At 40.7% G+C, this 27,343-nt stretch overlaps 1 protein-coding gene across 10 annotated transcripts in view; it reads right to left on the reverse strand.

Annotated features, from left to right (window-relative positions):
• The window catches only part of DOCK9 (dedicator of cytokinesis 9), a 2,508,686-nt gene that overhangs the window by 117,470 nt on the left and 2,363,873 nt on the right, over nucleotides 1-27,343 (reverse strand). For all 10 annotated transcript variants that reach the window (XM_044071294.1, XM_044071300.1, XM_044071298.1 and 7 more), the window contains one exon: nucleotides 8,164-8,374. In XM_044071294.1, coding sequence (XP_043927229.1) covers nucleotides 8,164-8,374 — 211 coding nt within the window. The remainder of the gene's footprint in view (nucleotides 1-8,163; nucleotides 8,375-27,343) is intronic.

Here is a 27,343-nt window from a genome sequence, read left to right on the forward strand (position 1 = left end):
GCAACACATAGCCCATCTAAACCCACACCATCAACACCCACACATAGCAACACTAAACCCACATATGCTGAAGCCCTTAACATTAACCTGCCCAAGCAACAAGGACCTCCGAAGCTGAAACATAAACAAACACCAGTCACAACCAAAGTGACACACAGCTCACAACACCACTGTGCTACTCAACAGCAGCCCCTAAGGCAAGACAACGCACCCAACACTTTAGTCATAGGTGACTCTATATAGGCAGGCACACTGATGTCCCACTCACCAGTCTGAACAAGGAAAAAATTACAGTCAGCTGCCTGTCGGGTGCCAGGATTTGCCACATAACACATGCACTCAAGTCACTCCACAAAAAGTACAAATATGACTCTCTCATTGTCCATGTTGGAGTGAATGATTTGAGACGTACCTCTCTGGACTACATGAAAAGAGACACATGGAAGAGCTCTCAGATCATGTGGCCCAAGCAGGTATGACCCTAGCCCTGAGAAACATCCTGCCTTCGTCCAGAATGATATCACAGTATAAGGACAAAATGATTGACTTCAACAATTGGCTAAGCTTTTGGTGTCATTAAAAGGGGATCCAGTATCTGTCTGCCTGGGGCAACATGATCGACAAACCACAATGCTTTGCCAGAGATGGTCTGCACCTGTCACCCCTGGGATTCAGGTTACTGGCTAAAGCTCTTTCCACCCCTATAGTGCCATTTTTAGGCAAGATTCAAAGGACAAAACCACCACCATAACAGATACAAGCATGCAAAATCTGAAGGCAATGCGACTAAATGCTAGAAGTCTAAATCTCAAAATGCACTCTCTCGAGGCACTCCTAAAAATGGAGAACATCGATATCTGTGCAGTAACTGAGACCTGGTTCAAGGCTTCAGAGAGCACCCCTGCAGTACTAGGCTACAACTCTTACCACACTTTTCGGCCGCCAAACCAAGACCGAAACACTAAAGGTGGAGGAGTGTCCATATTCACTAAGGATATTCACACCTCCAGGCTAGTTGCCCAACACAATGTATCTGAAATTCTCCAGGTGCAACTAACACTAGGTAAGACTGTAATCCAAATTGTAGCTTGCTACAGATCCTTCACCATGCCTCAAGATTCTCACTACACCTTTCTAAACATACTGGAAAATATTAAGATACAACCAAACACCCTAATACTAGGTGATTTTAACTACCTTGCCATTAACTGGGAAAACTACTTGGGTACCAACACCTTTTCCCAACGGTTCTTGGAATTCATAAATTCCAACTCACTGGATCAACTAATCCATTGTCCCACCAGGGGCTCCAATATCCCTGAACTGATCATTACCAACATGGGAGATAGATGCTCCACACCAGTGGTCACCCCCTCATTGGTCAGATCTGACCATAAGCAAATCACCCTTGGCATCCATATCCCACCCCCCAGTACAAAAACCTTCGAAAAAAACTTCTCCAAAGCCAACTTCATGCTACTCAAGTCAAAAGTGACAAACTTCATGACACCCATGCAGACGGGAGCTGAAAGTTCGACTGCTGAATCCTACACTAAGGCACTGTACAAGCACATCCACTCGTGCATGAATCGTGCCATCCCAAATAGAAGCAAGATGCCCTCCTCCAAAAAAAGAAACCAATCTGGTGGTCTCCTGCCATAAACAAATTATGCAACAGAAGGAAGAAACTGTTGCAGAAAAGAGAAAATCCCAGGATGCAAAAAACTCCCTTACCAGCCTCAGTAAGAAGCTGAGATCTCTCATAAAACCCTCCAAAGCTAGTTACGAAAATAAAATTGCCAAAGATTCCAAAGAAAACCACAAGGCATTCTATACTTATGTCAAGAATCTAAATGGCAATGCTCAGATCTGCTCTGAGCTACAACAGAATGGCATTAAATATACTGATCCCAAGGATGTTGTTGCGTCTTTCAGCTTTTCCCGGTTAGGGGTCGCCACAGCGGAACTCCGGTCCACTAATGATTGGTAGTGGATTTTTACGTGCCGAGTTGCCAGCCCTGACGCACAACCTTCAACGAAGGTAGGCCCATTCAGGCATGTCTCCGCACAGAAGACACTCTAGCTGAGAATTGAACAAGACAACGTCTTACTGTGAAGAGACAATGTTACCGCAGCACCACCATCGCAATACTGATCCCAAGGATATTGCCAATATACTGGCAGATGATCGATTTAGTGCAAACCTCATCCCCCTCTCACCCCCTTAAGGGCCCATCTCAATACCAAAAGATTGCCAAATTCTGGTAATCATGGCCACACAGGTAGAAACCACACTCTCCAAAGCTAAGAATACAGCATCCATGGGACCAGACTGCATCCCGGGCTGTGTACTACATGAACTACAAAATGAACTGGCACCTCATCTAAGTGTCATGTTTAATTATAGCCTCACCTCAGGCTTCGTGCCCACTGAGTGGCGCACAGCTACAGTTATCCCACTCCACAAGGGGGGATCCACCTTGGATCCTGGGAACTACCGTCCCATCAGTCTGACAAGCCTGATCTGCAAGGGCATGGAACGCATTAAAATGGAACTTATAAACAAAGACATTGGCAACCTTCAAACACTGGACCCCATTCAGTTTGGGTTCGTGAAGGGCCGATCTTGTCTCCTGAACCTGATTGACTTCTTTGAATCAGTCTCCAGAGCTGTGGATGAGGGTAAGGTGGTCCACACAGCCTATCTGGACCTTGCCAAGGCCTTCAACACCATCCCCATTCTGGAATCATAGATAAACTTACTAAGCTGGGCATAAATCCCTAAGTCACTCGATGGGTTGCCAACTGGCTTACTGACAGAACCCAGATTGTAAAAGCAGTCGACTCCAAATCCAGCTCTAGACAAGTGACAAGTGGAGTACCTCAGGGTTCAGTCCTGGGACCGCTTTTGTTTGGCATCTACTTCTCTGAGGTAGAGACCAACACTAAGGGACTCTGGCTAACAAAGTTGGCAGATGACTGCAAACTGGGACCCATTATTGAATCCCCAAATGATGTGGATAGTCTACAAAAGGGGGTTACGGAAACAGATGCTTGGTGCCAGAGTCATGGGCTCAAGCTTAATGCCAAGAAATGTATAGTGATCCCCTTTGGGAAAGAACATGTACCCATGAATTACCACATAGGTGGCAGTACACTAAACACTGAAAGTGTGATGAGAGACTTAGGACACAGGTGGACAGTGGTCTCACCTTCGATAACCACATCGCCACAACAGTCAGGAAATCCTTCTATGTGGCACACCTCATCACTAAGGGCTTTTCATCCAGAAAAAAAGGAGGTCATTGCCCCACTGTACTCATCCCTCATTAGACCCATTATAGAGTACAACGCCCTATTTGGTATGTACCTCACAAAACATCTTCAACAGCTGGAAAGGCTGCAAAAATACCTCTTTAAAAGAATCACAGGCCTAAAGCAGATATCCTATGCTGACCGTCTAAAAAAACTCCAGCTATATTCTGTGGCATATTGTCTACTCAGAGGTGATCTCTGCTTAACATACAGGGCCATGTCAAACCCTGAGTTGTCGGACATGCTCCACTTAAAGAAATCCCAATCCCTCAGAGCCACACGCTCCAAGGATCTAAACCTTGTTATCACAATTAACAAAACATGCTGGAGGGGTAGGTTCCTGACCCAGAGACTCCCCATACTCTGGAATAGACTGTCCATACATGTCAAGCAGAGCACCTCCTTGGCCCTCTTCAAAAGGAACCTTGACGATTGGATGGGAGATGGGAAATTCACCCCAGGGATCACGTCAGTTGCCCTGCTAGACAGGGGTCCAGGGAAGTAAATACTGTGGGAAGAAATATCCTATGAATTGTTATGGCTAGGCTTGTATAGGCCCTAGGGCTGATAGCCTAGTACCAACCTATGAAATGGTGTGTATACACACATCAGGCACATCTGCTGCCAAAGCCACATAAGAAACTTCATTGCTGGTTAGAGCAATGGGGGATCCCACCTGCAGTGCAGATGGTGAGTGCTCATGCGCTATAGCCTCATATTCTTGCATGGGTGAGGCCACATTTTCATTCTGTACTGAAGGTGATAACAGCCCCACTGTATCATCAGGTTGTGAGTGTATCTTGTCAGTATCTTCAGCCCTAGCACAAATGACAACCTCAGCCTCTTGTTTTGCCTCAGCCTTTACAGATGTAACTGCAGTAGTTTTATGAATAAGAACAAAAAACACACCAGATTGGGTATGGATCCCTATGCCAAGGCTCTGCCCCTGTGACATGCATGATAACAGTCACTATGCAAGTTATAACATGTCAACCTAACCCACCTCAGCTGCCATCTTGACTTGGCTAGATACTTGATATACCTGAGCAATACACAGCCAGAAGGTACTGTGGACAGCCTACAGCAATTGTATCTGGTACAAGAACCCCTAAACTGGTGCATCACCTACTTAGATACTTAAAGGTGGAGTGTACGGTCCATCCTGACATCAATGCTCAGACCTCCATAATCCCTGAACCAGTTTCCCTACTGCAGGAACAATTAAAAAATTCTGTGTGCTCTGTCAGCATGTTGCTCTCAAACCTCCCTCCCCAAGTTACCCTCTCTGTTGGTATTGAAAGTGTATTTTCCCAGGCATGATGTAGCATCTCAGTAACATGCTTATGATACTGCGGTAAAGGGTGTTTGTGCCCACTCACAGCATTTACACCACAGGTTAATATCTATCACTCTTCATCATATAAAAGCTAGACAGCACTCCTCCCCAACAGGTACCATTTAAAGTGATTGCACTTGGACTTTATTTTCAGCAGAACTAAAATTGTGCAGCCTCTGCACCTCGTCCCCCTGACCTACACATGCCTATGAAGGCATTACACAATGCTAGAGGTCCTACACTATTAGAATTGGTAGAACAGCATGTAAAATAAATGGGTAACCTATGTAGACCAAACAATAATCAAAGGGTCAGCTGTGCAGGTGTGCAATACAACAGCTGTGGGGATAGAAGTGGAAGTACACATTGTGGCCAACATGTATGTAGGCATATTACTGCTGTATTCATCACCAGAAGCCAACATATGCATTAGACAGGCCATAAGAGTATTGCAACAGTGACAGGCAGGTAGATGAGACAGGCTGTTCTGACACTGTGGCCTGCACTGTTATGCAGGCATGTATACTCCTGTTTCACTACCTTTGAATTGCGAGTTGCAGTGGAAGGCTGATCAACTTTAACAAGGTGGAAAACACAGGCTACTGCACACTTTCAGAGGATTCTGTGCTGCTGCAGCCTGCATGTAGAGCCAAATAATGCTATAATTCCTCCTAAAAATTATTTATTATTATTTATTGACATATGGTGACCGGGTAAGTCTGACTGGGTCAGAAGTCCATTTTCAGTGGAGGCCTGGGGAGAAAAGCTCCAAACAGCGATCATAAAATAGGCAATAACCATATACATAATACATAAACTTTATATATAGTACATAAAATTTAAAAGTAGAAAATAAAAGTAAGCAGAGACATTTCAATTCATTAATTACATTACAGTGGTACAATACAATGTTTAATATGTACAAAACAAAATTAAATAAATATAAAGGTATAATTAAAAAAGTATATATATATATATATATATATATATATATATATATATATATATATAAAGGCATAATTAAATAAGTATAAGGCATTTGCACAAAAATGTTGTGCAAATATGCAATATAGCTCACAAATCTTTATGTTATGGCCTACAACATGGAAGAATGCCTCCGAGGCTATACAAGCTTAGACCTACCTGAGAAGCACAAAGGCAAATTAAGTTAGGCGGCTATGAATATCGATTAAAAGCTAAACTTCACTGGGGTGCTCCAGCAGCAAAAAGCACAATCCACACTCGATAATCACCTCTAGTAGTTTGTTGTTGAAAGCTCATGCTGGAGACCTCTGTGGGTAAGTGCTTCAGGAGTAGACATGCCTCAGAAAATATGCTGCAGGCACAATTCACAAGCCACTATTTTGTTCTTCATTAAAATAACAATTTTTAGAGATGATATGGAAAAATGCTAGCATCTGCTAATGCCTGTCAAAAAGTGCCCGCAAAGTGCATGCACAGCCATTCCAGGGAGCTCCTACTGGGTCTCTATCATATTGCATTATGATCTAATCCAAGAGTTGCCCTCAGCCACAGGCTGCAGGAATGGTCTATGCATTGTTTTGATGACATGCAGTGCAGGAACCCTGATGAGCTTCATGCACCTTTTTTTTCTTCTTTTTCTTGTTTTTATACATCCTGTTGCATGTTTTTATAGATTCCAGCCTGTTGTTGCTACTGGCAAGTATCATTCATGCTCATCCTGAGAAGTATGTCTATTTCTGTCTAGATCTTCCATATGACATGAAGGTGGTATTAATGGCACTGCATGCAAAATGCCTGCTACACATTTTGTGCGTGTCTGCAGGGCTCTCTTCTGGTTTGGGGTCTAGCCGAACTATGTCACAGTGTCTGAACACTACATGATGTGTCTCAATGTGTACTGTGCCATATTCTGTTTACATATCTTAGCATATGTCCAGGGTACAAACTTGCCTGCTGCCTGCAAACAGAGCTACGGGGTAATAGTCATGGGACTGTACAGGCTATTTTACCATCTCACCGTAGAGCTAGCCCAGTTCTATGATGTCCCCTTTCTCTTTAACAACAGGCAGGGTATGATGTCAATATTGTCATGTTCTACAGGAGGTAAGAGAGGTAGGTGCCCAATGATGGTTAGTTCCCCTCACATGGGCTGACATGGCTGTTAAAGTATTACTCAGTCTAATGCCAGGATGCATTAATTTATGACTACCTAACCATTCTGCTTCCCAGTGCAGATCAGGATTATAATATTTGCTCTGCAGGTATCTCCATCTTATCATTCTGCCCTTTTGCTGTCTGGTGGCCAGTCTGCATTGCCTGAAATTGCTCAAGTGTAGCTGCAGCAGGTAGTGGAGGTTGCTGTGGAGACAACAATGGTTAAACATATGTTCCATGTGGTTGTCCTCCCAGACTGAATTACAAATTTGTTTGACCAGCCAGCCACTAGTATCAGAATACTGGGGAGGGTGTAGCCTCCACCACCAGCCACCCTAATCCATCAAAGAGGGATACAGCCTTGTAATGCTCCCCTGGGCCAGGATGGGAGAGGACATATTAGCTGATCATTCCTCACTCGTGTGTGTTCACATCCCCTTGTGTCATGCTCCATACCACTGTCCAACTCTCCCTATCACTATCTGTCTCCCCTCTGTTTGTATATGTCCATTCCATGTATCCCAGTCCTTCTGTGTACTATCTTGATTACTGTCTACCTGTGCTCTTCTGTGTCTGTCTGCCTAGATACACCATCCTGTCCCCATTCCTACACTGCACTCACTTTCACATCCCCCTTCCCTTCTCTACAAAAAAAAGTGCCCTATTCCTGGAAAAATAAATTTCCCTCTCCCCTATCCTGCACACTCCTATACATTGTCCTACTGTGCAACCCGTCTTGTTATGAATCCAATAAGTATCGACACATTAAATGCAAATATATTTCTCGGCTTTGTGTGGAATTTGCTGCTATTCTATCAAGATATGCTGTAACAAGCACAGCCTAGCAGATACAAGCACTATATTATATGAAAATACGTAGGTCTATTTGTAGGTACATTTGTTTGTATGCATGTATGTATGTATGTATTGAGAGATCACGCTGTTTAATGCTCAGCCATTCAATGGATTGTCTTTTGCAGTTCTGTGAATATATTTCACTGCACAGCTAATTCTACATGCATACCTGCTACATGGTCCATTAGCATACCATGTAGTACAGCTGGATGCCCAAAATAGCTGGTCATTCTCATTTGGATACAAAGCATCTTCTTATGTTGCCATTTAGTGTCACTTAGTGGCACAAGGCTTGCACATAAGTGTAGGTTATATCTCTATGAATCCCAGAACTAAATTCAGACTGGAAGGTAATTCAAACATAATTTAACCGCACAGGATTCTATACACCAGCTTTCCAGTTAGCTATGAAAGGGTCATTAATAAATCATGAGAAAATGAAGCCACTGAGTTTCAGTGGGTGACAAGTGTTATACACATCGACATCATTTTAAATTCCATCTATAGTGGGTACTTACTTGTCAAGATGGTTCTCCGTTTGCACTGCTCTTCCACTCCTCCTTGCTTTTTGCCAGACACTGTGAAAGGCATCTCAAACACAAAACGCTGGATGTTGTGATTTCTTTCAAACTCTGTCCTCCTGTCCTGCAGGTCTTTTTCTTCATGGTATGGGGTAACATGGGTGACTTGAATATATGCATATTTTGTATCTAAATCTTTGGGATTGACCTAATGATTAAAAAGAACACTCCTTTCAGTGCCTTTAAAAACCACAATCTGTAGGAAAAATCCATAGTATGGAACACCTATCAGTTTTTTACACACTTTGTCAAATGTGCCTGGTTGCCAACAACATAAAGTAAATAGTAATCCAGGCATACAAGAAAATATGGACAATATACTGAAAAATGTTTTGAAAGTTTTATGAACATCTAGGCATTTCTTCATTAATTTAGCACTGAACATCAGTGAAGCATCTTTTTTGTGTTCAATACACTTTCTCTTACATACATATCACCATAACCATAGAGACAAAAACACTTACCCATATTGAAATGCTGATCCTCAAATAAATAAATAAATATATATATATATATATATATATATATATATATATATATATATATATGCATGTATGTATGTCAACTCAGAGATCGCCATTCCTTGGGGAAAAGGAAATATTCCAGGAAACAACATTCTTGGGCTTAGTATGTGTAAGCCCGTTCTTTCAGCAGTTCAGTCTCTGTGTTCCGGGACTCAGTCTAGCAGGTCCTGACACACACACTCCTTTCACATAAATCACTTAACATCTACACTGCATGCAAAATACACTATAAAATGCATACCAAAGAGACCACTCTCCTAACAATAAATTAGCTGTTACTTAAACATATGGCAAAAATTGAAGGTCCCAGTGATGGAAGCAACCGAAGTGTTGGTCTAAATGAGTATGAAAAGTCTAGGGAGAACAGCCTACCATTTAGTGCTCTGCAATAGTATGCAAAAAAATAATCATGTAAAGTATACACTCTCTCAGTGAGTAAAGTGAGTAATACAGTGGGTTTCTTCAAATGTGAAAAGCATCATTCAGCTTAAAACAATGTCTCAACTAACAGCACAGTGACACTTGCAAAAGCACTTAATTTTAATGCTAAGGTTTCTGAAATAACTGGAACAATGTTAATAAAGCTGGGGTAGTCTTAGCATATGAAGACGGGGGCAGACAAAACCAAAACAAATCACTGTTTTAAATGAGGAGCTTGGCAGCACCGATACGTGTATTTGCTATAATACAGGGATGGGGTGGGAGGTTGGTACAACAGTTAAGCTGTTTACATAACAGACACAAGGTGCAGGGTTTGATTCTTGCGTGGGGTAATTGGTTAGGCTTAAAATGGCACACAAGGGCATTTAGCCTAGTAATACTCTATAACCCTATTAACAGAATCTGTGAACAAGAGTCTATTGGGTGATTTTACTACATAAACACTCTAAAAAAATTCAGAGTTTAAAAGTGTAATACAAGTTTCACTTGTAGAATGCTACCTGGAAACAGACAACAAGACTGGTAATTTTTGTGTAGTGTCATCATGATTACTTAAATGTTATATTATAGCTAAGCGAGTGAATTAGATGAGACAGTTTATTGACAACTAAATATCAGAAATCACTGTGGTTATGCATCTGTAACATTAAGAAATGGGGTTTCAGAGGCTGGAGACATTGCACAGGAGAAAAGGCATCAGAAAAGTGTTTTACTAAATTAAAATAGTTTATTTACTGGCATTTGTTACTGGGCCATGCTAGTTCATTTTCAGTGGAGGCCCAAGGAGAAAAGCTCCATTGTAACAAAATAATACATAAAATTACAGAAAAGTTTAAAAAATTACATAGAATGAAATATGACTGAATAAAACAATGTATAAACAGAAAAGTTAAACATAGTAATAGTACAGAGGCACCATAAAACCTGAAAATAGTACAGAGAACAATACAGTGATTTCAGAATTAAACAGTTACATACAGAAGAAAAATACTATAAATTGATCATTGTTTAGATCAGGCAATAAAAATATGAAAGTAAATTAGTGAGAAAGGCATATAGGTTTGCATTTACAATGACATGGGGGTAAGGAAGGAAGGAAGAAGGGAAATAAATAAAGGAGAATCAGAAGAGGAGGCTAGCCTCATCTATGTCTCACAGACACAGGCTACAGAATGGGACTAGCAGCTCTTCTAAAAACCACCACTGTTGTTTTGTAGTTTTCAAAAATGCATTCAAAGGAAGAGGGCAGGAATAACTACCGATTAACAATAGCAAGACTTCTCACTCGGATTCTGCAGTCTCAGGAGGAAAGGGATGCTTCCAGGTATACCTCCTCACACCGCTAATCTTAACTTACATAAAATACTACTCAATGATTCTGAAATCTAACATGAGCAGGCTACCTCAATGTCTTTTTAGTGCAACATCTCTATAACATCAGGGAGGGTCATTTTAAGCAACTCTAATTCACACAGAACACCACTCAATATACTGTTTTAGGACAATATTTTTAAACTGCATTTCCTACAATCCCAGAAGTTCTGGATGTGGTGGCAGGCAGCACTTGATGCATCCTCTTCAGTCACAACCTGCAACAGTAATTAAAGATTTAAATCATCATTTAATTTTACTGACCCACATAACTGTAGGCCTAGTTTTTTTTTCTTCTTGATAAAAAACGGATTATCAACTGTCACAACCAGTGCAAGAATGTTGCCTCCTATGAGTTTTTATGCAGATACCTTGCAGTAGCTTTTTTTTTGGGGGGGGGGTCATGCTCCTTGTACCTCTTTATATGTTTACAGTTATGCTAATGTTTTGTTACAATGTAAGACATTACTAGCCTCCTAATTTAATGTATACTGCTTACAGGCACATGACTGCCAGCAGTTCAGATGAAAGCTATGAAATAACACTATTTTTTCAATCTGACTGAACTAGTGTGGAAAACAAAGGTGACAAACCTAACAGGTTGAACATATTTTCTTCTCTACATGTGTTTTATGGTTTGGTGTCTGCACAACTACAGTTGCAATGGTGTGGTGAGGGTGAATGATGGTAGGATGAGGATGCAGGTGTAACACTGCCTAAGGCAATACACTGCGTTAAGCTACCATTTGGAATACAATTATTTTCAACAGAATCAAGAAGAATTGATTCAATGTTGTTATAGTACTTACAGACCAATGTATCTTTTTCCACCCTCCTCAACACATGGCTATACATTACCAAGAGCCATTGCCAAAATGGAACTGATCATGTGAAGTCTTCTGAGTGGACATGAAGAAGGTAGATGTGAAGCGGTCACCTTGGAAAAGAAGGATGGGGTGGAGGGGGCAGCAGACTGTAGTGACCTACTATTTACTTGATCAGTGAAAGCACTTTCTTAGCCAAAAAAAAAAAAGTTGCGTACACATTGAAGAGTTTACCAGAATTGATAGCAAAGGCAGAATCTCTGGAGGAATGACATGCTAAACTGAGATCCCAACTGCTTGAGTTGGTAATAGCTCAGGTGGATGTAAAAGATCCCACTTCATCTACTGGAAAGAGGAGGGGAGGTAATGTTCCCCAACGCCCTGTTCAAACTTCCTTACAAGTATAAATACCACCTTCAGTCTTCCCTAAAAGGAGTCTGCTATCCTCTTGGGAATAACCCATTCAACAAAGAATAAATAAAATAGAGAGCATGGGGAGGATGAAGTGGAAGGGAATGCTGAATGGGAGTTGGTCTGTTTAATGCACTTAAAGGACAGACTACATGAGCTGTGCTGATCTGCTGCCGAAAAAGAAATGCAGTTTACATGACTATGCCCTAGCATTATCATCATCTAAAAACATCCGTTTTTGTTACACCAAGAAACCCAAAGCCAGTGGAAGAATGGACTGCTGATGTCACAGATGGAAAGTTCTAATTCCCACTATGCAAGCACTCCACAGATCCACAGGTACACTTGACAGAAAACAAAAATGAAATTAAGTAACTAGGGATGGTACCAAAACAAGTCTGCACTGAGATGGCTTCCAGTATGTAGCCAAGCTGAATGGCAAGCTATTATGCGCTCTCCTTCCCAGTATCACAAAAAAGTAAAAAAAGAATTTCCAGATTAAAACCTCCTAAAAAAAGGGAGACTCTCAGATTTGTATATCCCAGCCTGACAGAAGAGTTCCATTAATTTAAAGGGGCAAAAAAAAAAAAATTATCAAAAATTTAAAGGAGCCCTAGAATAAAACTAACAAAATGCCCAATCTCCAGGAGATAACTGGAAGAATGTATGCAGAAATCCTAAAAAAATAAGTAAGACATTAATGGGCTGCATAAAGAATAATGACAAAAGAATGGAAGAAGTTGAGACAGCCCTTATCACTCACACTGACGATATCCAGGTGTTTCAGAAATTCTGAGAGAAGGAATACCTCAAGGCTAACAGTTAGAAGCAGAGCAAGAAGAGAATTCAAGAAAAAAAGTATTTGAAACAGAAGATGGAGATGGGAGAGAGAATTTCCATTTTAATAATTTTCCAAATGGAGTGGAGGGGAAATACTGTCTAGTCTAAATAACAGAAAAAATATTTACAAGGACTGTTGTACCAAAATATTGATACTGTCAAACAGAGCCCACAGAATTTTCATACCATCAAGAGCAGCTCAGAGATCCTCCAAGTGTACATCTACCATCTCAGGGAACAATTATTAACTCGGTTGTAGAAAACGGGACAAAATGTTGCTAATTAATCATGAATGGGTCATTGTAGGCCATCATTATTCCGATAGAAAAGAGTGAAGTTTTCACAACACCTTAGGATATGTAAAAGATTAGGGGTGAAATTTAAATATCTAAATCCAGCCAGTCTAGAAATGTTTTCCCCATCCATGCAAAATCTTTCCTGCACCTTGGTGTGGCATTAGTAGCATTAGATATCTTTTATCAAACTCTCTTATTTAATTTCTCCAAGTGTTTTGGGTTTCTAATACCATGATGGGAATGGACCCCATTCCTAAGTCAAGGCATTATTAGAGTTCATGAAATTAATATTGTTTCATTCTTTGATGTTAGCCCAAAGTGCTCTTTGCAGCACCTGCAATGTGCCCAGTAATGACCCTTCTGCAATTCGTACAGAGCTACATGTATTGTAACTTATCTAAATACGATTGTAGATTCTTTTTTATAAGATCCGTTGCTCCTACTACTACTGGAACTGTCTGGGTATCCTTCCACAATGCTCTCATTTCTGCCTGCAAATCCTGATACTTTATGGCATTGTATCTCTCTGTATGCAAGACACTACAGTCACTAGGTGCAGTGATTTCAATGATCAAGGCTACTTTTGTCTTCTTTTCAGGGACCACTATATCTGGTTTTCTCTCATGTATCTTTTGAAGTGCTGGTAATGAGTGATCCCATGTGATGGAGACTTCATCATTTTCTATGATGCTTTGTAGCTCACGTTTCCAGTATTTTTCAGCTACTTCAGTATTATAATGTTTGCACAATCCCTACTGCAACAGTCTTGCCACATTATTATGTCTTTCAGTATACAGTCCTTCTGCCATTAGTATGTCTAACCAGCAACAAGGTGTGCAACTGTTTCCAATTCTGTTTCATAAAACTTACATTTCTCCTTTCCTCACACATGTTCAATGGACTTTGTAAACCAACGTGTACGTAGTCCACTAGCTTGGGATGCCAAATATTAACCTTTCATCTTTTGGTATGAATTCACCTCTCCTTAACCATTCCTGCATTTCATCCTGATCAACATGAGGTTCTTCCACGAGTTTTCTATACTTGCAACTATATATGCATTTTCCACATTTCTTGCCTTCTCATCTGATCTTTCACCTTATATCCTTTCTTTTGTTTTTTTGGTACATTCAGATGCTGCCTGATTTTTACCTACTAATCTACAACCTATTGATCTACAACCTATTGATCCTAAATCTCAAAAAGACCAAACTCCTACTTTTCCTTCCTGTTCTCTTTCTCATCACAAAACCTCCTTTTTTATTACATCTTCTAACAATACAAATATCCAAACTGACACCCACACAAAACTCCTAGGGGTCATTATCGATGACGAACTCAAGTTCAACCTACTCATACTCCAATGTATAAAAAAAACAAACCAGAAACTAGGTCTGCTATATCGGAACAAAAAATTCCTAACCCCTGAATCTAGACTTACCCTGGGCCAGGCACTCCTCCTCCCCTCCCTCTTATACGCTGCCCCAGTTCTTACCAATATCCAGGCCTCCACTCTAAACAAACTGCAACAGACTTACCATAAAATAGCCAGATTCATTACTAAATCCCTATACAACTCACACCAATGCATTTCTTTAAAGTCTCTTCAATGGCTTGAACTTCCCCAGTTTCTGCTATCTTATCAATTTCATATGCTACACTCTATTCTTTATAAACCCTCCTTCTGTCCATCTCTATCTTCCTTAGTCTCTATCTACATGCCATCCCAGGCCCTCTGTACTTCTAACCAACAATTACTTGATATCTGCCACCCAAAAAGATCAGTAGGCAAACTACTCTACAAACATTCCCTTGCCCATGCTTGGAACAAACTTCCCCTTGAGTTACGTTCAATCTCCCACACCTCACACTTTAAAAATGAACTAAAAGCTTATTTTCTCAATTTCAGAACCTGCCCTTGCCATGACCCTACCTAGTCTTCCTTCCCTTTATGTACCCTTAAAAGGATCATACTTAGTACCTCATTACACCTCTCTCTCCAATGTGTCTACTATGCATTTGCACAATTTTATACAAACAAAAAATGTTAATTGTTGACCTATTGAACTATAGCAATGTAAAATTGTTACTTGGCTTCTTTTTAATGCAACTTTAACTTTATGCATGTATCCCAACATATGTGAATCATTTTGCTATAACTGCTATTATATCAATATTGTTTAAAATTGTACTTGTTTTAAAATGTATTACTGGAGCTTTTCTCCTCGGGTCTCCACTGAAAATGGGCCACAAGCTCAGTTGGACAAACCCGGTTAACAAATGCCAATAAATAAATAAATACTTCTGGTTTGATTTCCATTCCTGATTAACGCAGATGTGCTTCTGCCAGACTAAGCAGGGAAGTCATCTTAGATTTATTCTTCTCCTGTTTCAAAACTTTCACTAAGATTGGGTCTTGTGAGCTCAGCAGATATGGATGCATTCCCACAATTGCAGATCTACGCATGTAATCAATTTCAAGGAGGGCCACACCTCCTTCGAAATGGGGAATATATAATCTTGATATGCATTGATGTTTATAAATCATATGAGCATGAAGCATCCTCCTTGTTTTTTCTGTCTAATCTAGCCAACACCTTTTGGGGCTAGTCAGTCACTCCAAAATTGTAAGTTATGACAGGAAGAGCAATTTGGTTTATAGCTTGAACTTTGTTCCTAGATGTCAATGCTGTTTTCAGAATTTATGTAAGTCTTCTAAAATATTCTTTACTGAGTTTTATTCGCATTTGTTTTTGTTTTATTGTCGCACCTTCATCATTTCCCAAATATTTATATACCCACTCTTGCTTAAGTTCTTTTATATCACATTCTTGTCCCAAACTGATGTTTTCTTGGTGCTACAGTTTTCCTGCTTTAAAGGTTGGTTTTGCACATTTATTAAGACCAAATGACATTCTTATATCAACTGGAAAAGGTCTGACTACTTGCAGTTGTGTTTTCAGTTTCTCATCTGATGAGCTATATAGTTTTAAATCATCTACAAAGTGAAAATGTGAAGCCTTTACACTTTGTTGCTTTCTGGGAGCCAAATTATACCCATGACCTAATCTATTAAGCAGACAGCTTAATGGGTTAAGTGCAAGTCAAAACAGCAGTGGAGACAGAGAGTCACCCTGGAATATCCCCCTTTGAATTTGTATCCCTGGAATAATAATTTTTCCTTTATCACGGCTTAACTGCATAGTGTTTTGCCACTGTTTCATGGTCACTGTGACGTAGTTTATCAGTGTGTGGTGTATCCTATACATTTTTAAGCACTCTTTTATCCATGAATGTGGGATGCTGTCAAATGCTGTTTTGCAGTGTATCCATGCCATACTTAGATTCTTCCTCTTTTTACAGTTCTCCACTATGACTTTAACAACAAATGATCATTTGTTCCATATGACTTTCTTTTATTACCCTTTCACTCTATTGCCATAATTGAGTTTTCTTCTAAATGAATAGATGACAATATATTTTGCTTAAAAATATTGTTGTGTTTTACAATTAAATGCACCTTTGTAATTTGAAGAGAGAGGGAGTAAGATTTTTTTCATGCTAATGATTGTCATATTGATTTCTGAAACCAAAGAACAAAAAGGAGTGGGTTTGAGTTAGAGGTGAGGCAAATTTGGAAATAAAAAACTGAATAGCTTATTGATGATCTGACCTCATGTTACAGACTGTGAATGAAAATGTACTGAACAGCATTTAATTTACAATTAAGAGTGTAATATGTAGATCAGTGTGTGTCATGTACCTTTAAGAAGCATTCTGGTCAGTGGGCATGTGCATATAAGTACTGAGCATGTGTAAGCAAGAGAGTCATTTTGAGTGAGGAGCCAGAGTAAGAGCATGCATGTACGTATGTATGCATAGCTCTCAGCCTTCCATATCCAAAATGAGGAACACTAGCCTTCATAATGTGGAAAAAAATGGGCAAAATGTGGAACACATACTCATGGCTTATTAACAACTTCAACCAAGAAGGTCATAGGATGGTTAAAATATGTTGCTTTTACTTATAAAAAAGATCTCTTAATGAATTAATACAATTAATTTCTATTTGCCATGAATATCAGTTAAACAAATATAAACACTAAATGTGCGACAGACGCATTCAATGTTGAACTTTGAGGAACATGAACTTTTTTAAGACCCCATATGAGGTACATTCCTCACACTGAGGTACACTTGAGAGGTAGGAAACGTAAGTAGTCAGTCAGTCAGATAGCTAATTTAAGTTCAATGTTCCTGCTGTCCATCCTGATATGTTTGTATGCAATAAACTATTTAAATGAACACCCAAGCCTAGTCGTCATCTTAATGCGCATAAGATGAGTGACATGGTGAGAGAATGGGATCCAGAGTTACAGCCATGAGGTAAACAGTTAAAGTTGGAGGAATATATAGGAGTGGATCATCTCAACTTCTCAAACGACTCGCAAAATAGGTCAGAAACAAATTTCAGGTACTAAAACTCACTTAAATGATTTCTTTTGCTATAAATATAAAACAAAACACTCGGAATGCTCAAAATGAATTTCTTATTAAATGAAATGTCCAAAACTGCAACATATTGATACAAGTATTTAAAATAATTATGAAAATGTTTGAAACAAAATCTGAACTGCATAATATGTATAAAAAAGGGAAAACTGTATTTTTTTGCTATGTGCTACTTTTTCGCATTAATTAAAGCTAGTCAAAGTGTCCAAAGTGTGCAAAGTGTTTGCAAGTGTGTGCAGTACTACAGTACAGTTATTTCATTTCACAAAGTACAGTTATTTCAAAGAATATTTCGCAGAGTACAGTCTTTAGAAGAGCTTATTGTGCATTTGACTATTATTACAAGTACATGGTGTGTGTGAATGTTTGCACTTAATTACAAGGGCATTTTACTATAATCTGTGGCATGGCAGAAGGTTTTGGTAGACCAGCACTGCTTGAGCTTGATAACAACATTGCAGAAAATTGGAAAGTGTCTGAATATGATATTTTCATACAGGCTGTGTTTTCTGAGAAAGACGCACATACAAAAGCATTTGTTCTGCTTAATTTAGCTGGCTCAGAGGCCATTGAAAGAGTATGTTCATTATGTACCTGCTGTGTATGGAGAGGAGGGGGAAGACTGCCATATTGTGGTACCGGCTGAAATGCAGGAAGACCCTGAGTGCTTAAATTTATTGAAATGTGTAACCCACAAATTACTTTTACAACGGAATGGCACTTACTTTACACAAGGGCTCAAAAGCCTGCGACACTTTTGCTGCATACATAACTGGTTTGAGAAATAAAGCTAAAACATGCAGATTTGGCGTTTGAGAGATGAGTTGATAAAAGACATGCCTGTGTGTGGTATTAATAATGAGACAGTGAGAAAGATTTTGCTTTGAGACAGTGATTTGACATTAAATAAGGCCATTGAGATTTGTCAGATACATAAGCTTACAGAAAGGCACACAAGTATGCTTACAAATGAGAAAGCAAGCCGTCTAGTACCTTCTGCAGCTAATGTGGATAGCATGCAGTACAAGGTTAAGAAATACAGGCCTAAGAGCGTGGTTCCTATAAAACCCAGAGCTACTTCAGTAAGGCCTAAGGTGCATACAGCAAAACACAGGGGTGACTCAGCAAAATCCATAGCAAACCTCATGGTCAACTGTCGTAATTGTGGTGGTAATCATCAACCCAGAAGAGAAAAGTGCTTAGCTTTTGGTCAGCAGTGTCATTCTTGCAAAAAGTGGAATAATTTCAAAAGGTTTTGTAAATCAAATAAGGCACATTATGTTATTAAAAGAGGGCATCCCACAAGGCAAGCTGATCAATTAGAAAGCTGCAACCGTACTTTTTATGTTGATGGTGTGTCTGTGTTTGGTGAAATAATCACTGCAGCAGATTTGTAAGCAAAGAACAAAACCTTTTATACCGTTTGGATTAATGACAGTCCTGTAGAGCTCAAAGTAGATACTGGTTCAAAGTGCTTCCGGTGGTGAACAGATTCAAACCGAAGGCTCAGTAGTGCTTTCAAGTTACTCTTCTGGGAACAGATATGACTTGCAGTCTCACCTAGTCAAGAGATTCGTGCAGTCATTATTAGGCCTCAGAGACAGTTTGAAAATGGGACTGCTTTCATTTAATAAAGAAGTACACCATGTATGCCTGCATGACAGCTGTTCAAAGTTCGCCCAAACTATTTTTTTCTGGGTATGCTGATATTTTTGCAGGCAAACTACCAGCTGTGTACTCCATGAAGTTAGACCCAGAGGTCAGCCCAGTTATCAGACCAGCAAGGAAAGTTCCAGTAGCTATGCAGAACAGAGTCAAAGCTGAGCTAGACAGAATGGTGCAGCTAGGAGTAATTTGTCGAGTAAAAGAACCTACTGAATGGGCATACTCCATGGTGGTAGCTCATAACAAAAGCTCAGATGATATCAGAATATGTACTGATCCAAGAGATCTGAACAAAGCATTAAAAAGGCCTCCAATGCACACAGTCAAATGGGTTGCTGCCCTCATGCCAAATGCCAGTGTTTTTTTCTGTCTTAGATACAGAGAGTTCATTTTGGCAAATTCTGCTTGACCGAAAATCTTCATTGTTGACCACATTCGGTACATCATTTGGAAGATGCAGATTTCTGAGAATGCCATTTGGAATAAATTCTGCCGGTGAAGTCTTTCAGCAGCTATTCATGTGCTACTATAGCAGATGATATTCTTCTAGGAGGCAGCGGTGAAGTCGAACTTGACAGAAACCTCAACAAAGTCCTGGAAAGAGCATGTGAAGTGACTCTTAAGCTAAATCCTCAGAAGTGCAAATTCAGGCTATGAGAAGTTACTTATGTTGATCACTTGTTTACCAGTTCAGGCTTACGACCAGATCCTTCCAAGCAAACAGCAATTCTCAAGATGCCAGCTCCAGATAATGTCCAAGACCTACAACATTTTCTTGGCATGGTCAACTATCTAGGCAAGTTCATTCCAGATTTAAGCCAACTTTCGGCACCACTAAGAGCACTGACACAAAGATGTAATTTGGTCAGGGTCAAAACAAGATCAAAGAGTATTTGATGTTCTGAAACAGAAAATGACTAGCCCATCAACTCTAAGCTGCTATGATGTTCACAAACCAGGTGCTCTTTCCTGTGATGCTTCTAAGTTTGGTCTAAGTGCAGTCATCCTTTAAGAGGGTAGACCAGTAGCCTATGTTTCGAGAAATCTTACCCAAACTGAGATGCAATATGTCCATACTGAGAAAGAGCTTTTGTCAATTGTGTTTGCATGCTCGAAGTTTCATGATTATATTTATGGTTGACCTATCCAGATTGAAACTGACCACCAACCTTTAGTTACTATTTTGAGAAAGCCTATGTATACAACTCCTGCCAGATTGCAATGCATGATGCTCAACTTGCAGAAGTACAATTCCAATCTTGTTTACACAACAGGCAAACTTCTTAATCTTGCTGATACTTTATACAGATCGCCCAGGAAAACCAAAGAACAGCATAGCAATGAGAATCTTGATTTTGAGGTCACAGAAGTGAGACATTTTTCTTCCACACTTCCTAATGAGCTCAGAACTTACACAGCTTCAGATCCAATTTTCCAGAAGCTAAACCACTTTTATCAGTTGAGGCTGGCCTTCAAAATAATCTTGTTTACCAGTAGAAGTGCAACCATATTTTTCATACAGAGATGAGATTTTGTCTGACAATGGTATCATCATGAAAGGTCCTAAAGTGATTGTTCAAAAATCATTGCGACAAGAGTACATTCAGATTTTGCATCGTGGCCACCCAAAAACTGATTCTACCAAAAGAAGGTTGAGAGGTCTTGTATTTTGGCCTTCTATGTCAAGCGATACTAAGAAAGTACTTTTATCTTGTTCAGTATGTAATAGTACAAAGCCGCATCAACAAAAAGAACCACTTTACTTAAGCCGGATTCCTGAAGTACTTTGGTCGACAGTAGCCACAGATATCTGAGTGGAACGGTCAACACTGCTTGGTGTTATAGTAGACTCTTATTTAAATTATTAAGATCTACTTCCCAACCAAACTTCCAGTACTGTGATTATTAAGTTGAAGTGACATTTTTATGTCCATGACAGTCCACACAGAGTTATTTCTGACAATGGTGCACAGTTTACTAGTCAGTAGTTCAAGAAATTTACAGAAGTGTGGGACTTTGTTCATATTACAAGTAGTCCTGAATACCCTCAAGTCAAATGGCTTGGCTGAACGTGCAGTACAAAGTGCAGAGCAGTTGTTAGAGAAACCCAGACATGATAATATCGATGTTTTTCTAAACTAAGTCTGAGAAACATTCCTCGTGATAATCATCTTGGTTTACCAGCCCAGAGATTTATGTTAAGACAATCCAGAACCACATTACCAATCAGCAGTAATTTGTTGGTTCCATGTGCCAAAAACAACAAAGCAGTAAAAGCCCAACTGTTGAAGAAGCATTTGTCCCAGAAGTCTTACTATGATAAAACCAGTAAATCGCTCAGTTCATTAAAAAAGGGGAGATAGTGAGGATGCAGATGTTTTAAAAGGTTTTGATTAAATTGGATTCATGATAAGTTTGTGTCAAGAGCAGAGATCGTACATTGTGGATTCACAAGGAATGGAATTCAGACTAAATCAAAAGCATTTTTTTACATTTTATTTATTTTACATTTGTTAACCGGGGGTGTCTGACTGAGCCGAAAAGGCCCTTTTTCAGCAGAGGCCCTTGGAGAAAAGCTCCACAAAGAAAAATTACAGACACATTTAGTTATTTAGACATGATCAGTATACACACAAATTACAGGAGACATGTTTTTACAGTGGTATTTGTTACCAGTGTCTGAACCACTGTTACAGCATCTTGCCTGTGACAAAGACACTAGTTCTCAGAGTGACTTGTCGAATGTTCTTCAGGAGAACATTCATTCCGTCAGCAATCCCCGTTCCTGAGAAAATCCCTGAGAGTCCTCAAGCAGAACATTCCCCAGTGACAGTCCCTGTTGCTAAACCCACTCCTAACTATTACGTTACGAGATCAGGTCAAATCTCGAAACCTAGTTCCAGGTACACGGCAACATGAACACGACTGTTGTTGTCTTTATTAGTGTCTATATAATTGCATGCCTATTGAAATGTCATTGTTTATATGAAACAGCTCAGTAAAGAGGGAGGATTTAGATCAGTGTGTGTGGTGTACCTTTATGAAGCATTCCAGTTAGTGGGCACATGCATATAAGTACTGAGCATGTGCAAGCAAGAGTGCCATTTTGAGTGAGCAGCAAGAGTGACAGCATGCATGTACATAGTCAGTCAGTTAGTTAGATAGTTCGTTTAAGTTCCTGCTATCCATCCTGATGTTTCTGTATGCAATAAACTACTTAAACACCCAAGCCTCATTGTCCTCTTAATGCATATAAGACAAGCAACATATTACACAGTGCAACACTTTTCTAGAAAGTTGTAACTACTGGATCCTTAAAGGGAAATATAAATTAAAGGAACTAAAGTAGTCATGAGCAATTATTCCAGCATAAGAGTAAGGCTATAAAAGAAATAAAAAGATCAGAAGCACAAAAACAAGTATAAATCATAGATGCTGACTAATAAAGTATAACATTTTTGGAATAGTTTAAACATCATAAAGAAGTTTAACTTGGGGAGAGGAGGGCATAACTACTGAAGTATTTTTAAGTCACAAAGAAGCTCCAAAATAGAGTGCTTGCTCACAAAGCTACAGAGAGGATTAACATTTTTTGTCTGCTTTTATGTACATGTTCACGAGACGGTTATGTTAACATTTTTTTGTTTATTTTTATGTACTTGATCATAAGAAGGTTATGTTAATAACTGACGATCATTTTTGATAGTTTAACTTTATCAGCGGAAGATCATATACAGTTGAGTGTTTCAGAAAAGAAGGGTGCAGTTACATTTATCTTGGACTCTGAAGACTTGTACTGTACTGCAGACTGAGCATGCTCTCCGTGTTTAAGGCTCATTATAAACAATGGGCATCAATATGAATATGACAGAACTAAAAGGAAAGGGTAATAAACCATACAACTCAATGGTACTAAGAGTGATATCTTGGAATGTAAATGGCCTTACTGATATTCAATGAAGAAATAAGGCTTTCATGCATTTAAACCTGTCCAATGCTCCAGCAATAATGTTGCAGAAGACTCACTTGAAAAAGAAGGAACTTGAAATAAAATAAAGGGTTTTAGCAAAGGGTGTTTTGCTAGTAGTCCTAGGAGGAAGAACAGTGGTGATGCAGATTATACGAAGAATACAACAGTAGAAGAATGACCAAAAGATACAGTGGAAGGCATGCAATAAGGACATACTGTTTTGGTCCTACGAACACTAGTAAATGGATACATACCCCAAAAAATAGGAAACATAATGTGAAGGCCGTACTGCATGACTCAGTGTTTTTTCACCATAGAGATAATAGCAGGAGTGTGAAACATAGTACAATAGAAAAAATGTAATTAGTGAGGGACTGAAAAGAAAAAGAAGTTATGTACCTACCATAACGTTCCATATTAGTTGTCTCCTCTCGCCTTCTTTCTTGCTGGTTAGGTTCGGAGCTGAGCCTCGGCTCCGACTCGGCCATCTTCTAAAGCTCGAGAGCTGTTTACTGGCTCGAGGCCTCCCCATATCCAATGATGCCTGGCGCTAGATACCCAGATCTCATTTGGTAAATCTAACTGCAGACATAAAAAGAAAAGAATCCTATCCTATAATACATAGACCCTACCATAGAGACTACCAGGTAGAGAAGAATAGCCAGAGAAGACTCAGCCAGTGGAAAACCATACAGAACTCTTCTCGGTCTAATAGGATAGGGGGATGGAGGGTGGGACGCAAGAAAGAAGGAGAGAGGAGACAACTAACATGGAACGCTATGGTAGGTACATAACTTCTTTATGTTAAGTTGTCTATCTCGCCTTCATTCTTGCTGGTTGGGATAGCGTCCCTAGCACCTAAAATCCTGGGTGGCTCATTGGAACAAACTCTTCAGAACAGTGGAACCAAAAACAGCTCTGCCCCTGGAAACCATGCCCAACTTATAATGCAAAATGAAAGTATGAGGGTTGGCCCACATGGCCGCTGCACAAACAGATTCCATGGGCAACCTAGCCTGAAAAGCCACAGAAGTGGCTAATGCTCTGGTGGAGTGACCTTTAGGTTTAACAGGAAATTCTTTATTCCTTAGCTGATAGATAAATGTGATGATAGAAGTCAACCACCTGGACAAGGTTACTTTTGAGACTGGTAGACCTTGTTTACCCTCAGCATAAGAAAGGAAAAGCTGGTCCGATTTTCTGATGTCCTTAGTCCTATGCAAATAAAAGCGCAGTTGCATGTGAACATCTAACTGATGCAACTTGTATTCCGCCCTGTTGGAGTGGTTGGGAAAAAACACAGGAAGGTCAATGGACTGATTCAAGTTATTCTCAGAAAAGACCTTAGGAAGGAAGGAAAGATTAGTCCTGAGAGCAACCCTATCATTGTGGAACACAAGGTACGGAAACGGATACAAAGAGCCTGGAGTTCTGAAACTCTTCTGGGTGAAGTAATCGCTACCAGAAAGAGGGTTTTCCAAGATAAAAACTTCAAAGAACAAGAAGCTGCAGGTTCAAAGGGGGGCAAAATTAGAGAAGCTAGAATCAAATTCAGATCCCATGGAGGTGGAGGATCTCTCACTGAGGGCCTGAGCAGAGTGGTCCCTTTGAGAAAAGCTTTGCAAAGCTTATGAGACATTATATTACTTTCCGACAGGCCAATGTGAAAATTTGAAATTGCAGCTAACTGAACTCTAATTGTAGCAGAAGCTGACCCAGCATGAAAGAGTTCCACAAGAAATTCCAAGATGTGGTGTACAAGGGCTGAAAAGGGGTCTATACTCTTAGCCTCTGCCCAGGAAGAAAAACGTTTCCACGTACTAGCGTAAGTTTTTCTAGTGGTGGACTTATGCGATGATAAAATGATTTCAAGCACAGAGTGGGAGATATCAGGAAGCCTGGCTAAGGTTGGAAATGGAGCAAACAAGCTGTGAGCTGGAGAGATTGTAGGGAATGGTGCAGCCCGCCCGATTGATGGATCAGAAGGTCTAGAGCTGGTTCCAGAGTCCAAGGCTGCTCGAGAAGATGATGATGCAGGAATGGGAACCGTATTTGTCGAGGCCAGTAAGGAGCAATGAGGATCATTTTGCAGCCCAATACGGTAGCTTTCTGTATCTGCTTGGGGATTAGGGGAAAGGGAGGGGAATGTATACAGAAGTCCCTAAGGCCAATCGTGGACTAGAGCGTCTCTGAGGGAATGTCCCGGAAGTGGAAGGAGAGAGAAGAAATTGCTGCACTTGCTGTTGAAGGGGGTGGCAAAGAGGTCACAGCAAGGCTGTCCCCATTTGCAGAAGATTTGGTCCGCCACTACCTGATTCAGAGACCACTCGTGAGGCATGAGAATTGCCCTGCTCAGCCTGTCTGCTACGACGTTGGATCTTCCAGGTATGTGTGTTGCGGTCAGAAACCGTTGGGAAGAGATCGCCCACTGCCAGAGTCTGAGTGGTTCTCCACATAGAAGGTAGGACCTGGCTCCACCCTGCTTGTTGATGTACCACACGACTGACATATTGTCCGTATGAATTGCAATGGCCCCTGTAGGAAGAGAGTCCTGAAGAGCTTGCAATGCTAAAAGCATGACTCTCATCTCCCAAGATGTTTATGTGCAGATGGTACTCTTGAGGTTGCCAGGTGCCCTGGACTGTTCTGCCCTGATAATGCCCCCCACCCAGTCAGGGAGGCATCTGTGCTCACTGTAGCAACTGGAGGGGGAAGTACAAATGGTCTGCCCTGGGGAACTGATGTGGAGACCATCCACCATGCAAGGTGCTTTTTGCATGCTTCTGTGATAATCATCATGTGAGACATAGGAAGTTGCTGGAAGGACCATTGGGTGAAAAGAAGCCACTGGAGGATCCTCATGTGAAAACGAGCCAGAGGGACGAGTATGATTGCTGCTGTCACGAGACTTGGAGGACGAACCTGGCTTGAATTCCCTTGCATCCTAACAAGACCTGTACATGTCAGCGAATGACTTAACACCCTGTCTGGTGGAAGGCTGGCTGACCTGTTTTTTGTATTTAAATTTGTGCCTATAAAGGTAATAGACTGACAGGGCGACAATGCAGATTTTTCGAAATTTATTGTGATACCTAGTCTGGAGCAAGTCTGGATAGTGTAGTCTCTGGCTCACAGAAGATGATGCCTGGTGGTAGCAGTGAGGAACCAGTCGTCTAGATATGGAAACACCTGGAATCCTTGCCGTCTCAGGTGAGCGGTAACTACTGCCATACATTTGGTGAACACCCTGGGGACTGTGGTGAGACCAAAGGGCAGAGTTCTGAACCGATAATGGCTGGCTCCCAGCCGGAAGCGAAGGAATCTTCTGGAGCGCCTGTCCATTTTGATGTGGTAGTACGCATCCTGAAGATCTATGGAGCACATCCAATTGTCCTGACCCAGAAAGGGTAAAATGGACTGTAGCGTGACCATCCGAAATTTCGTTCTTTGTACAGACCTGTTTAGACTGCTGAGATCTAGAATGGGTCTCTAGTCCCCTGTCTTTTTTGGTACCAGAAAGAACCTTGAGTAAATTCCAGATCCTTGCTGGTCTGCTGGGACTTGCTGGATGGCCCTTTTTCTTAGCAGTTTTGAAACTTCTTGAACTGCTTGATCCCTTAGATTGGGTGGAACATCTGGAAGGGACTTGTTTAACAACAAGGGAGTGCGAACAAAGGGAATTCTGTAGCCTCCGGATATAACAGACTGTACCCATTTGTCTTGTGTGATGTCTTGCCAGGCTCCTGGGTACAGCGATAATCTTCCCCCGACTGCCTCCAGAGGTGGGCAGCCGGGCAACCCTTCAGGGATGCTGGAAGGGCTTGTTGGAGAAGGATTCTCTGCTGCCCTGGTTTTGCGGACCCCCTCTGCCACGAGGGCGGTGTCTGTTATTGTTCCCTCCTCTGCCACTGGATGGGAACTCACCACGTGTGTCCAGCAAGGCTCCCTGGGATTTCCAGAACCACATCTTTCCAATCTTCTGACACTTGGGATATGGTCTGGAAGGAGTGGAAAAACTGACTCCCACAGCAGAGAGAGTCTTGCCTTCCTGCTCACGCCTGGTAAGGGTGTCCTTCACCTGTGATCCAAAGAGAGAGGAACCATCAAAGGGGGTGTTGGTGAAAGATGCTCTGAAAAGTTCTGCAAAGTTACAAAGCCGTATCCAACCATACCTCCTTAGGGCGACGCCTGTGCCTGCGGCTCTACTCGCACCATTGGCTGCATAAGAAATGAGCCTCATGGAGGAGTTTACCACTGAATTAA

Source organism: Protopterus annectens, chromosome 5.part0 (assembly GCF_019279795.1).
Source record: "Protopterus annectens isolate FY-2018-M chromosome 5.part0, PAN1.0, whole genome shotgun sequence".
Lineage (NCBI taxonomy): Eukaryota > Metazoa > Chordata > Ceratodontiformes > Protopteridae > Protopterus > Protopterus annectens.